Source organism: Narcine bancroftii, chromosome 12 (genome assembly GCF_036971445.1).
Source record: "Narcine bancroftii isolate sNarBan1 chromosome 12, sNarBan1.hap1, whole genome shotgun sequence".
NCBI classification, from domain to species: domain Eukaryota; kingdom Metazoa; phylum Chordata; class Chondrichthyes; order Torpediniformes; family Narcinidae; genus Narcine; species Narcine bancroftii.
In genome coordinates, this window is record NC_091480.1 from 28,908,483 (window position 1) to 28,923,116 (window position 14,634).

Sequence of the window (14,634 nt, forward strand, 5' to 3'; positions counted from 1 at the left end):
TCAGGAAGAAACATGGTTAAATTTTTAAAATATCTCTCTCTCTCTCTCTCTCACTGAACCCTTGGTTCTTCTGTGATATACTGACTTTTAATCAATTTCTAGACAGTTGGGCCACTAATTGCTCTAACTCCATTAATGTTGGTACAGTACATGCAAATATAGCTTGTTAATCTTTTCACTCAGTGTGTAAGGCCATGAATAATGGAGACACATAGGAGATTGTACAAGCAGGAATCAAAAGCTAAACACAATCAGTGGGCCGAATAGCATCAGTGAGAGAAACCGAGTGGTCAATGTTTCTGGTTGATGAATGGTTTTGGCACTGAGTTCCTCCAGCAGGTTGGATTTTGCTCAAAGTCCTGAATGAGTCATTCTTGGAAAATATTGTTCATCTTTTAATTTTCTCTCACTCAAAAAATCCTGAGCTTGGGTCTGTTTTTGTAATATCTGCCTAATGCATACTTTTTATTTGCTTTACAGGTGGTTTATTGCAGAAATTTTGTTTGGAGCTTGCTTTGGAATATAATAAATATTTGATGGGATTGACAACCTCTAGGAGCTCCTTGATTCCATGCATTTGTATATGTCACAGTCAATTGAAAATGTTTTGTGAAATGTGCCAGGTGAACCACGTTGAAATCCGACTCTACAGGTAAAGCAATGACTTATCCAAATCTAATTTATTTTTAAGATAATTTTAAGAAATTTACCTGAGTTGGTGCTTGGGAACATAATCTAGGTCTGGTGATCTAGTACTAGGCAAATACTGTACATTGAAGATGCTGTTTTAAAATTTTTTTTGTTGTTTAACAAAAACCGTTTACACAAAATATGTTAATGATAATATAAATCAAATCCTATCATATGTTACATCAATTGAAAATTAGAAGCATAACCACAGTTATTACATATTTTGTTCAGGACATCAAATTCTATAATTATAATTAAACAATTAAATCATAACTTGTACTACGTCCAAAAATAATATTGAATGCAAAAATTAAACAAATAATACATGAAAAATTCCCCTGTAAAGATATTTTATACTTGTTGTTCATGATCATATTGTTCTATGATATTTGTATTCTGTAGTTAAACCCCTTTTATTTGTCTTAATAATTAAAAAGGAAAAAAAAATTCTCCCTACTAATTTACCCACTCCCTCTAAACAAGGTTTAGAGCAGGAGAGTTAGAAATCTTAAATTAGGCAGGCCTTTTGGTGGATCTTCATAGTTCTTTGCCTCCAAATTAGTAAAAGAGAAACTCCTTTATTCTAGACCCATAATCCAAGACAGTATTAGTTCTTTCCAAGGCCATGTGAAATTCATATCCAAAATGGAAAGCAGAAGTAGGCAGTTGTCAAAAGTTTTTACAGCACAGAAAATGGGCCTTATGGCCAAATTTCTCCATTCCAACCGAGTTGTCCTCCCACATCCCTCTGAGCCTTTTGCAATACATGTACCTGTCTAATTGTCTTTTAGACATTACAGTTGTATCCATCTGCATCATATGGACTGGCAGCTTCTTCCATATGCCCACCTCCTCTGAGTTGGGGGCAGATAATGTCCTTTGGGTCCCTTTTGAAACATTTTTAACCAATGCCCTCCAGTTTAAAACTCCTTTATCCTGGGAAATGGCTTTGTCATCAAAGGACCTTGTCTATGCCCCTCACAATTTTATGAACCTCTACAAGGTCCACCTTTAGTCTGCTAACTCCAGGGAAAAATTCAGCATCTCCAGTAATTCAAGCCCATCAGTCTCAATATTATTCTTCAGTCTTTTCTTCACCCTTTCCAGCTTAATTACATCTTTCCTGGGTGACCAAAACTGCATTACAATACTTCAGATGTGGTCTCACCAGCATCTTGTACAGTTATAATATGGCCCCACCCCTCTTCCTGTAGCTGATGCCCTGACCAATGAAAACAGACATGCCAAATGCCATTTCCTGTCTACTGTGACACCCCCTTCATGGAACTATATACCTGTATTCTTGACTCTCTGTTCTACCCTTGTTTAACCTGCTAAAATGAAGTGCCTTGCACTTGATCAAGTTAAATTCAATTTGCCATTGTTCTGCTCACTTTTGCAGTTCACCTGGATCCTGTTTGCAATCTCAGATAACCTTGTATTCGCAAACCTACTGCGAAGTCACAATTGCGCAGGAAATTGCCCTTTCCTCTTATTCAACCAGAAAGAGATGCCATAGTAAAAGCTCAAACGGGGATTTTGTATTTAAAATTGAATAAGTAGTGGAGGTTTGGAAATGGGAGCTAAAATAAAGGAAGTTAGTCTTGTAGTTGGAGTCACGTCAAGAAATAAAAAAACAAATATATCCATAAAGGAGATGAAATGCATAATCATGTTTTGTTTGGAGATAAGAGACTAACTGAAGGGAATGTCCTGAGACCATTGGTCTTTGTATTCAACTGACATGTAGAATAGAAGAAAGAGAGAATTGTATTTTACAATTTTTAGATATGTCGAATGTTTTGCAGCCACTGAAAAATTAGAAGTCTAGGCTCTGTTGTGATGTGGGAATGTATGTATTTATGTACAGCAGAGCCCCACAAACAACAAAAGGATCTGCCAAACCACTTAATGACGTGTTCAAATGTTTTGCTGTCTGCTAGCAAGATGATAAGTGAATTAAGCACTAGAGCAAATGTCAAACGTAGTATTGAGTTCAAAGTTCAATTTTGCTCTGTCTGCCACAACAGCTAGGATCTCTCAGTGGCTAGCCACTTTAGTGTCACTTTCCATTCCCACAATGACTTGTCAGTTCATGGCCTACTCTACTGCGAAGTTGAGGCTGTATGCAAATAAGAAGAATGACACCTTGTATTCAATCTTGACAGTCTCTATTCAATCGGCATCAATTTCTCCAATTTTTGGTAACCTCCCCTCTTGCTTTCCATGATCTCTGGCCCACTTCTCTTTTCCTTCTGTTTCCTCTCCTCACTCTCTATCTGCCTGTCACCAACACTGTCCTCTTAGCACCCCAACCCCTTCCCTCATTCCCTGATCTAGTATCAGTGCATCTTTCTTACCCCTCTGCCTCTTCATATCCCATTTCTTTCCCTTCCTACCTGCATTCACCTATCACGTGCCAGCTTGTTCTTCCCTCTCCTTTCTCAATTTATTTACTTGTGCCCTCTTTTTTACGATCCTTGATGAAGGGTTATGGCCTGAAATGTTGACTGTATTTTTCCTACTATAGATGCTGCCTGACTCATTGAGCTCCTCCAGCATTTTGTGCTGGCTTCTCGGTGTGCGAGAGATGCGGTATTCATAGAAACTGTTGAAAAGTCTTGCTAGTAGTTTTTAAATGAATGTTTTTTTTTCCCCCCTGCTCAAAGGATATGCAAATTTATGACAAGAATAGATCAGGTGAACACAGAGCCTTTTGCTCAGAGTAGGGGAATTGGTAAGCAGAGGACATGTTTAAGACGAGTGGGACAAAAGTTTAACAGGAACCTGAGGGATAGTATTTTTACACAGAGGGTGGTGGGTTTATGGAATGGGGGGATGGAGAAGTTGGGTTGAGACTGGTACAATTTCAATGTTTAAGAATCATTGGATGAATACATGGATAGGATGGGTTTCAAGGAATAGGGGCCAAACACAGGGAGGTGGGGCTAGTGTGAGTGAGTCATTCTGGTTATTGTGGGAAGTTGGGCCAAAGGGCCTGTTTCCATGCTGTTTGTCTTAATGGCTAGAACTCCAAATTTGTGACAATACAAATGGAATGTTCTTTTTGACCTGTGAACAAGGCTGTGTTGACAATTACTATGAATGTACATGGTAACTATGGAATTAGTGTATGTAGCTGTGAAATGAACAGTTGCAATAGTAGTTGGTGGGAGAATTTAATAACATTAAGTGTGTATGGATGTCAGTCCAATGAAAATTGGTGACTTCAGATTTTCAATGTAGAGCTTTACGATGCTTTTGAACTTTTTAAACTGAACTGGTCACTCTAGGATGCTTTCCCATTTACACTAATTTTATCTTCTTTTTGTACCGCAGAAAATTGATCTGTAATAACATTTCCCTTATTTCAACGTGAATATGGACATCATGTTGACTTTGTAATCCCTGATACTTTGTAAAGATACTCATTCACATTAGCCGCAGTCGTTGAATGGATTTTGCATCTTGCCCTACAGTTTTCCAAATGTGATGGTAGATGGTGACAATTTTAAAAGATCCTTGTAAATTAAAGACTTAAAAACATTTTAACACGAGCTTAATGTTGCTTTTAGCAGCATCTGATTGAAAAATTGCCTGGATTAGAAATTTGTATAGGTCGCTTTGGTTTGTTAGCTACTGAAGACCATGATTCGTAGAGACCAGGAAACATCCCGGTTTAATGTCATTCTAGCTAATGACGTGTGTTGCAGTATGTTCCAGGGCTGCAAGCCAGAGTAAATTTAGAATTGCAATCTGCTTTTGATTGCTACATGCTGACCTCCACTGCTAGCAGCTGTACATAATTGTTGAATAAGATGCTGCTGTGTGACAGTAGTTTGCAACTTGTGGTCCATAAGTTTGGTTAAAGCTGGTCTGTGTTGCAAGCTGCCTTAAGACATGGAATTTTACTTCAGCATAGGGAACATTGGGTACATTGGGTACCTTTTGGGGGGGTGGGGGGGGGGCAGAATCTTGACTCAATAATGCAAGAGTGATGATATGCTTTGGTTGTCCAAGTTCATCTGAGGTGTGAATTTATGTTCTGGAGGTCCAAACAATATTCTTTTAGTATTACATGTTTACACATTGTCAGTGCTACATATAGTCAATTGGACGAATTAGGCTGAGTTTACCAAGCCATACATTCTCATAATCTTGGCCTAATTCGTCTAATTGACAATGTGTAGTGTTGAAAATGTACAGTTTTGACTGTTAGAGTGTAGTGGCCCACGCATGGAGATGTGAACCAGCTCGCAAAATGGCCGGTGACCTCACGGATCTAGGAGTGACACCGGCTGTCATCCCAAGTGACCTCTGCACGTCGGGAAGATGGGGAACTCTGGCGGTGTTATGAGTGAGGAAGCAGGTTCGGTAGGTCTCAAAGGCAAGGATCTGGTCACCGGTTTCGATAGCAAAGAGCTTTATTTGCTAGCAGCAAAGCAATGGGGAAATGAGCGCGCGCACAAACCATGGGAAGGGCGAAATAATGGTGAACACACCAGGACAGTTTATTCCTTAGTGTGGGAACCGCACTTGGTCGGCAATAAGAATTTGATAGCGTGGGAAAAATAATAGCAGCAGTGAAACACGCACACAGCTAATAAATGGGCATGGGAAAAAGGATACATGCCTACAATCAAGGGAAAAGTATTTGCCACCCCTTGACTGGGCGAACACGGCTCTGTGCTAATCTAGGACACTGATCAGCGCTCCCAATCCCTATTTGACCAGCAGCTTCTCCAGCCCAGGTCCACGTTTCTCAGCCTAGGGTGGAGTGATCAAAGGGCGCACGGCACCTTAATAATGCTGGAGAGCTGGGGAGTCCAACTCAGGTGATTGACTGGGGGGGGGGGCCAATGGCTCAGTGCCAGGTAGGCTAATTTAATTGGGGCAGCCAATGACCTGAGGTCAAGTACAGGCAGGCTGGAGGGTGTAGGGCAGGTAATTAACATGGGCCAACAGCAAGGTGTGTGCTGATAGGTGGGGCAGAACTAGAGCTTGATTGGCAACTGCTGTGTCCTCTGACTAGGTAGGGAGGAGTGTTGTCATGTGACAGCCACGACCTCTCCCAATACAAGTGGGAAAGCTGGCCAACCCGAGGTCAGCACTCCGATGACGCGGGGCCCTGACATCAGACTCTTCATGTGTGTTTCTTCCTTCCACACTCGTCGTAGCACATATGCTATATTGGTGACCCTGACATGTCCAACCAGCAATTGGACCTGAAGATGATGGATCAAGCGGAGCCAACAACCATCCATGCTGTCTCTCTCAGGCTTCCGAAGTTCTGGGGTTCGCAGCCACATGAGTGGTTCGAGTAGCCGCGGCTCAGTCCAGCTTTGCTACATCACCTCCGCTGACACCCACTACTTCTACATCATGAGCGCCATGGGTCATAGATTTCCTACGGCAGCCCAGAGCAAAGCAAATGCGCGACCCTCAGAGCTGCTAACTCGCACTTTTGGGCTTTCCCAGCCCGAGTGCGCTGCCCAATTGCTGCATGTGGATGGATTGGGGGACAGGGCCCCATCTCCCCTAATGAGCAAGATGCTGGCGTTAAACAAGGGCCACAAGCCTTTCCTGCACTTTGAGCAGATTTTTCTGGAGCAGCTGTCTGAGGATATACGCCTTTTGCTCACAGACCCACGTAGGGTCGCTGCCCAGGCATTGGAGAGCGAAGAAGGACACCAGCACAGTCATAGACCACATCAGAAAGCCCCTGGTGAGATCAAGGCCAGCGGAGAGGCAAGTGAACACCCCGGGATAGCAATGCTACTCCCATCAGCAATGCACGTATGCTACAAGAATATATATTGATCCTCTGGATGCATTTGGACAATTGAAGCATATCCTCAGTCTTGCATTTGAGGCAAATGTTTTAAATAATTTGAGCTAATGTGTAAATTTGTCACTTGTAGTTACTCTAATAGTTGTGTTCAGTGAGAAATATTTAACTGATCCTATTGCAATGAAGAAGTCTGAATTGTGATACTTGTCTTGGTCTGTCCAGGCAGACACTTAAAACATCTACTCCCTGGAATGAAAATATGAGGTTAAAGTTTTGGTTCAATTACATTGTTCTCCAGAAACTTAGGTTTTCAACCTTGTAAAAACATTGCTCAGGCTCAGTTTGTTTGTTCTTCTCAGTGCATGGTAAGGATTAGATTTATAGCCTTTCTACATTTTGGATCTATTGATTTTAATGGCAGCTAATCTTTCAGATATGTTCTAAAGTCCAATGTCTACTTTTGGCTTTTTCCAACCTATTGCTGTATTTTCCCAGTATTGGATTTCATCTTGAATGAAAAGTGTTGAATGACCTCTTATTCAAGCTCTTGTTAAAATTTGTTATGCATTGCATAACTTGGCTACAGCATGTTGCTTTATGAATATCAACTGCCTTTTTCTAATGTTCCTTCTTTCTTCCCTTAGTTACACACCAGTGTACAATATGGTGAACAACTTTCTGCAACAGGCAGAGAAGGAGAAGCCAAAAGCAGCCGCCATCATGATGATTGGAGTGGCAAAAGAGATTCTTCTTCATAAACAGTCTCCACAGTTGGGTTTCTTTGCTTTCTTGTGAACTTTTAAGAACATGAACTTGCTCTACTTTTCGTATATTGTAGACCAGGAAGTTCTAGGTTTGCATCAAGTTTTTAGGTCTTCACAAAGTTTATCAGTAGACATTCCTTTACGGTTACTCTCTTTTCCTCTTACTCAAATGGGGGTGGGAAGAAATACCAGGCAGACTACAATTATTTGTTGTACTGTTCAATAACTACAGTGGAGTGTACACATGAGCACCTGAAGAGGACTGGATTGGGTTGACAGTCAATAATCTGTAGCTGAGTGTCCAGCCACCTAGCCTTGTGTATGAAGCATGCCAACTTGATTGAGCTATTGAAGGGTTTTCTGGATCTCTACTGAAGCCAAAATTTGGTGGTCAAGAAGGAAAGTGTTTAAATATTTATTCTTATTCATTCTCTAATAAACCAGTAACTTGGGGGATTTTTGGGATTTTATTTTGTGGATCACAGTTTGTGCCCCAGCTCCTTCCAACAGCAATCTGAGAGTGTAACTTAAGGATATAAGAAATAGAAGCAGTATCAGGGAATTAAGTAAAATCTTCTATGCTATTCCCAACATCCCTGGAGTTATTTAATGCACCAAAACTGCTTGAATAGATTCAGTTGATTCTTGAATTAAAAAAAAAGACAAAGATTCAAATTTCCAAAGGATTTACCACAACTTTGATGAAGAAATTCCTTTTCATCATTGACTGGAATGGCCAACTCCTTATTCTGAACCTGACCCTTCGCTTTAAGACACTCCAACCAAGTTAAGCAGCCAATTTGTTACAACACTATCAAGCCTTTCTTAAGGAAAGTTGTGTGCTTCAGTGAGATTTTACTGCTCAATTTTCTAAGATCAAAAACATCAGACCAGTGTATAACAAACAGGCTTTTGCTGAGCTTAATCCATCCCAAGTTTCTTCCAATGTCCATTATTCTATAGCCCTCCTTTATTAATGCTCAGTGAACTTTGCTATTCTTGTACATGTCACATCCATTATCTCCTTTATGTTCTAGAAGTGCCAGTTAAATTGATCGTAAATTGTGTCATTAACCTAATTAAATATGAAATTGGTTAAAAAGTTATTCATTAAAAAAGTGACTTAAAATTATTACTTTTATTTATTCCTCATATTTTCTGTTTTATTTTCCCCCAACTCACCACATTTTCCTTGGAGCTTGTGAAGAGTTGATTTTAAGAGCTTTGGTAGTGATTACCAGTAGTTATAAGGGAGCATAAGAGTGAAATGTCTATAATATTGTTCCTCATTTTGTAATTCCACAGGGCTGAAAACAATGTTTATATTTTATCTAAACTGTTGTCTCTAGTGAGTGGCATTTTTGAATTGGGACATCATTTTTGTTGCTACCTAGTGACTTGTTCAAATGATAATGATTGAACCCCTCAAATAGATAATTACCCCTATTTGAAAAGGAGTATACCAATCGCTAGCCATTCATCAATAGGTATTTGCTAGATAGCAGTTGGTTAAAAACTGTTCTCCGTTGAAGTCGAAGTACTCAAACTAATGCCTGTTTAAAGAGAAATTCATGGACATTGGGATCTCTCGATCTCTAACTTGCTTTACTCATGGATACATTTGTTGGACTGCTACAGTTGCTTTATTAAAATCATTAATTCCTTTTACTTGAATTGTAACAAGTAGATATATAACCATATAACCATTTACGTGTGCTGAAAGTTAGCTGCTCCATCTCAAAATATGCAAAATAATGTTAACCCTTTGGATCCCGTGTCCCTTTTTTCAGGGACAACCAACAAGCGCATGTACTCCGTGTTCCCATTTTCTGGGACTGGTTTTATATCCAACCACCAGCTAGTTTACATTGATGTTCGCACTGTAGTTTACCTATAGACCCAGTCAGGAGTATATATTATGAAAGGTTAAAAATGGCCAGAGCCCAAAAGGTTACTATACAAGTATATCTCATCAAGCAATTACGGCTCATTTGCATTCTTTGGATTGCATAATAGATTTTTCCAAAAATTACCTGACAGTTTCCCCATTTTCACCTGTTCAATATATACATATTGAAATTGGTTACAAGATCCAGTTCCTGCAACAAGTAGCTTCAGGGCAAAGTCACTCGTGTTATACGAATATATTGAGAGCAGTGTTCAATTGTCTTATTCTTTTGCTGCATTCATCTATTTTATTTTAACAGAGAAGTTTTCAATAAAAATGATCACACCTCAACTCCCAACCAGGCTGTTCCGATATTTATGCACAGGTAAGATGTATACAGTATTTGTGTATTTTTTTTTCTGCCATGGACTGGTATTAATTTCATATGGTATTCTGTAATCATTGAGCGATTTATCAGCATCTTGCAAATTGTTAATCTTTTGCGCTCGTACCTGATGTGAAACAAAAATAGAATGTACTGGAAACACTGAGATGGTCAGACCCTTTAGATGAGGGTCTCTGAAGTAAAATATTAACGCGAAATCACCTTTCCATGTTGCCTGGGTGCTGAAAGTTTTCAGCCGTTCTGTTTCGGGATTCCAACATCTTGAGTGTTTTTTTTGTTTGCATTTCAGATGTTGACTCGCTTGTTTTTCACACTTATTTAACTTAGAGATGCCGCAGCATAGTACATAGTATCTGGCCCACAAGCCCATACCACTCAATACACCCATGACCAATTAACCATATGTCTTTAGAACGTGGGAGGAAACCAGAGTATGGAAGGAACCCCATGCGGACAGGGGAGAATGTACAAACTTCTAACAGTGGTGGATTCTAACCTGGATCGCTGGCCCTGTTATAACATTGTGCTGATCATGTGCTGCCCCTATAATACTAAATTATGGTATTTTTTGCATACTTAATAAGGAATAATTGTGAGTATATATGTTTATAACTTGCGTGTTTTTCATGGTTCTGGTCTCCTTCAGTAAGAGGTGGTTTTGGAATAATGCTCAACTGACTTTTATTCTTTTTGTTATACTAGTTGAAATTTGCTTGTCTTTTTGTAAATACATTTTTACTATTTGTTTGTTCTTGGGGTTTATTTATTTCTTGGGTATAATTCACAGATGAGAAATCCTTTTTAATCTCTTCTTCATAGATTCTTTAAACAGTTGAGTGTAAATAAAATATTTGATCTGCGGAGTCTAATCTTTACCTGAAATCCACTCGCAAATAACTTGCAATACCTTGTTTTGCGTGTCCGTTGGATTTGAGAATCCAACAATAGCTTGTTATTTATTAGTTCACACTGAATAACCTAGGCTGAAACTAGTTTTGGCACAGACTAGATTTGATTCAGTTTAGAAGGTGGTGTAAATTGGAAAGGGCTGATGAGTGAGGGTTATGGTTAAAAGGTTGAATAAAAGATTCTTAGAGCAGGAAAGCATCTTTACAGTTGCAAGATTACAAAATTCTCTACTTGCATAAATAATGGAAGGGCAAACAGCATTCACATTCAAAATGACTTGGATATAATAAAGATGAAGCCATTCAAATAAATCAGAATTACTTGCACTCATTTATAAGATAAAACTAATTCAGGTTAAATGTATTTTAAACAGTTCTCTCATGATGATGTTGTGGGTAACTAAGTATGCAGATTATATTTTTTTTAAATGTGTAATTTATGGGCTAAAATCTAGAGATCTTCAAAATTTACAGGTTAACTAGCTTAGGAGTTCCATTCACAACTGAATTTGAAAGGTTAAAGAAGTGACTACTTTTTTTTTTAAAGACTCTATATAACTTTATAAACTTGCATTTGACTTTGATCCCAACTGACTGGCCCAGGTCAGGAAGCACCATTATATGATGTGGGCATTTCTTGAGTATTTTCTGAATTCAGCTGCTAGAGTTGTTTGCCTTTACGATAGATTTTGCAGTCATCGTGCCATGAGAAAATAGACTTACCCAGAAGGATTATCTCAATTTTCTAGTTTTTTTTTGAGGCAGGCATTCATCCCAATGCTATCTATTTTGTTCCATTCCCCATCTCCCCATTTCTTTCTGAAATGTAACCAATATAAATTCCTGTTTTGAAAGCTCCTTTTGGTGAATTCATGAAAAATTGTAAAAATAACATAAGCCAAGTTGGGTTTCTGGTCTCCTGTTGACAAAATATTTTGCTACAGTAAAACCCCTATTATCCAGAATTCAAGCAACCAGCAAAAAAAAAATTGTGGAAAATAAATAGGTAAAAAAATGTATGTTTATATTAGTGCACCTCACCTTTAGTTTGCCAGTCATGCAACATGCAATCTCAAGTAACCGGAAAATTCACTTACCTGGCATTTATCATCCAGGTGTCGGATACCAGGGGTTTACTGTACTTGATTACCACCTACCCATTCATAATTTTGAAAAGGTCTTGTTAAATGACACCTTTTATCTTTCCTGCTCAATGCTATATTCCTCTATCTTTCCCTTTCTCACATGCATGAACCATACACACGTATTTGTTTACGAATGCAGGAGTAAAAACAAAATAAATCTGTGGTTGCAGAAATAGATGTCTCGCTAATGGCACAAAATGTACTACATTGGGCATTTGCTTCAAGAAGTGTGAATGAAACTCATCGAATATTTCTATGGTTGTACTTGTTTATCAGTATTATTAGTATAATGGTGACTTTTTTTGTTGTTTTACAGGATCACTTGTGCATTGCAGAGAATGCTTGTATTGAGTGATTTCCCTCCTTATCTATTTAACAAGTTGAAAACCTTCTATAAATCCCTTGTGCTTCCTTCTTATTGCTATATCTTTACTAATAGGTAGGTGCTTCTGTATAAAAATGTGATGTTAAATGTGTTTGGAAATGCTTCAATTTTGAGTGTGGAAACATTGGTACTTTCTCACTAATAATCTCACCAATGCCCCTTTTGAATTTTGCCAGAACCACTTGGCTCTTGAGCTCATTGCTGACTTGCTCCAAATGTTGATCAAAGAGCTGATCCCCAGAATTGAGTTAAGAATGATTGTTAAATTCGAAGCAGTATTTGACAGAGTGGTATGAAAGCATGAAGACAATGGCAACAAAGGGAAAACGGTCCAGTGGAATGAGGATGCTGGTGATTATTAGAGGCCAACCAAGACTTTATTGCAGAAGTTCTTCAGGGCAATATCCTGAGGCCAACCATATTCAATGCCTCATTAATTTTCACAAGGTCAGGAGTGGTAATGTGGAATCATCAATAAATAACGAGTTACATTTGCAACTGTTAAGCAAAGGAAACATCTTATGCCTGCATGCAAACAAGACCTGGACAACATGCAGGCATGAGTTGATAAATAGCAAGTAGTATTTGTTCCACAGAAATGCTAAACAATGACCATCTGCCTCTTAGCTTGTCGTTTTCAGTAACATTGTCAAAGATAACTCCCTCACTATCCATATCCTGGGGGCTCATCGTTGACAAGAATCTCAAATAAACTAGCCACCTAAAAGAGTGATTTTTTTTTTCTCTCTCTATTGGCAGCTGGTTTGCTTCCAGGACATTTCCACCATCTCCAAGCACATGTGGGCATATTCTTAATTTGCCTGGATGAGTCATTGCCAAAGTAGCTCAATGCCATTTAAGATTTAAAAACAATACTTGGTCCTCCAACACCACCCTGAACATTAATTTGTTTAGTTGCTTCAATCTGGACTATCTACAAAATGTACAACTACTCCAAGGTGCACATCATCTTGAGTTTGAAATGTATTACTGTTACTGGACCCTAAATTTAAATTTTGGACATCTTATTCTCACAGTGCTAAAGGAGTTCCTTCACCAGAAGAACTGCAGCACTTGAATAAGGAGGTTAACAAACATTGTAAGGGCTTCTAGGAAAGGCAATAGATACTGGCCTTGCCTTTGATACCTGATTCTCAGAAATCAATGTGCAGAAAGAAAACCTGTGAGGTGTTATTGAAGCAAGAGGAGAGAAGGATTTGCAATGTCCTCACACTTGAATGAAAACAGCAAATTGATTTCACTTTCTTTCTGTCTGCCTTCCCATTTCCCTAGTGATTGGGATCTTCTGTGACAACTTGCCATATCTCACTTAAAAGAAAGGCCAATTCCAAATTTAGTGGACTTTCCAGCTGTTGTAGTGAAATGAAAATAATTGAGAAGCAAAGAGAGCAAAACATATAACAATACAGGCCTTTTGGCTGTGAAAGTCTGTGCCAGCCATTGTCCCAATTTAAACCCCACATGGTCTATTCCATCCATTCCTTGTTTGTGTCTGTCTAGATGCCTGTTAAAACCTTAACTAAGATGTATGCAAGATCTCTTTCAATTTTTTTTTATCTGGGGAAAATTTTCACATTTCCATTAAAACAAAATAGTTAAATTGTTTACTGATTGCAACTCTTAGTAATCTTAATCAGTCACTTCTTTGATATTTATATTGGGTCTGGTGCAATTACTATTCTGTTGATGTAAGTTTTATAACCTGCTTTTCAATTTAAAGGATGGTATTGTAGCAGCCCACGCATGGAGACGTGAACTGCCCCACAAAAAGGCCAGTGACCATGCGGACGTGGGGGTGACACCGGCTGTCGTCCCAGGTGACCGCCACATGATGGGAAGACTGAAATTCTGGCGGGAACACCGGTCAACCAGAGGTCAGCACTCCAATGATGTGGGGCCCTGACGTCAGAGCTAGGGGTCCATATAAGCAGAGCTGCCAGTGCAATAAAGCAGTCTTCAATTTCAACTCTTCGTGTGCGTAAGTCTTCCTTCCACAGTCGTGGGAAGTTCGCTACATCGGCGGCCCGAAGATGATAGATCAAGGGGAGCCAACGACCATCCACACGGTCTCCCTCAGGCTCCAGACATTCTGGGTGTTGCAGCCGCAGGCCGGCAGAGGCCCAGATCCAGCTTTGCCATATCACTGCCAATGACACCCGCTACCTCTAGTTACGAGCATCCTCGATCAGGATACAGCGGAAAAGGTCATAGATTTCCTATGGCAGCCTCTGGAGCAAGGCAAACCTGCAGCCCTCAAAGAGCTACTAACCCGCACTTCTGGGCTTTTTCGGTGCGAGCGCACTGCCCGTTTCCTGCATGTGGATGGCCTGGGGGACAGGGCCCTGTCCACCCTAATGAGTGAGATGTTCGTGTTAATAGAGGGCCACAAGCCTTACCTGCCCTTTGAGCAGATCTTCCTGGAGCAGCTGCCTGAGGATATACAGCTCTTGCTCACAGATGAGGACTTCAGCAACCCTCAGAGGGTCACTGCCCAGGTGGACATGCTCTGGAGAGCGAAGAAGACCACATCAGCAAGCTCCACGAACAACCCTTGGTGAGATAAAGGCCAGTGGAGAGGCAAGTGAATGCTCCGGGACAGCTATGCTACCACCACCAGTGAAGTTGTGCAGAGGCTC

General features: G+C 39.8%; 1 protein-coding gene across 11 annotated transcripts in view; it reads left to right on the plus strand.

Moving 5' to 3' along the window:
• Nucleotides 1-14,634, plus strand: part of LOC138746908 (uncharacterized) — a 67,989-nt gene that overhangs the window by 29,373 nt on the left and 23,982 nt on the right. For 10 of the 11 annotated variants that reach the window (XM_069905553.1, XM_069905550.1, XM_069905556.1 and 7 more), the window contains 4 exons: nucleotides 481-652; nucleotides 7,126-7,251; nucleotides 9,453-9,518; nucleotides 11,909-12,031. In XM_069905553.1, the coding sequence (XP_069761654.1) occupies nucleotides 481-652; nucleotides 7,126-7,251; nucleotides 9,453-9,518; nucleotides 11,909-12,031 (487 nt within the window). The remainder of the gene's footprint in view (nucleotides 1-480; nucleotides 653-7,125; nucleotides 7,252-9,452; nucleotides 9,519-11,908; nucleotides 12,032-14,634) is intronic. The other variant, XM_069905559.1, reaches the window with a different exon arrangement.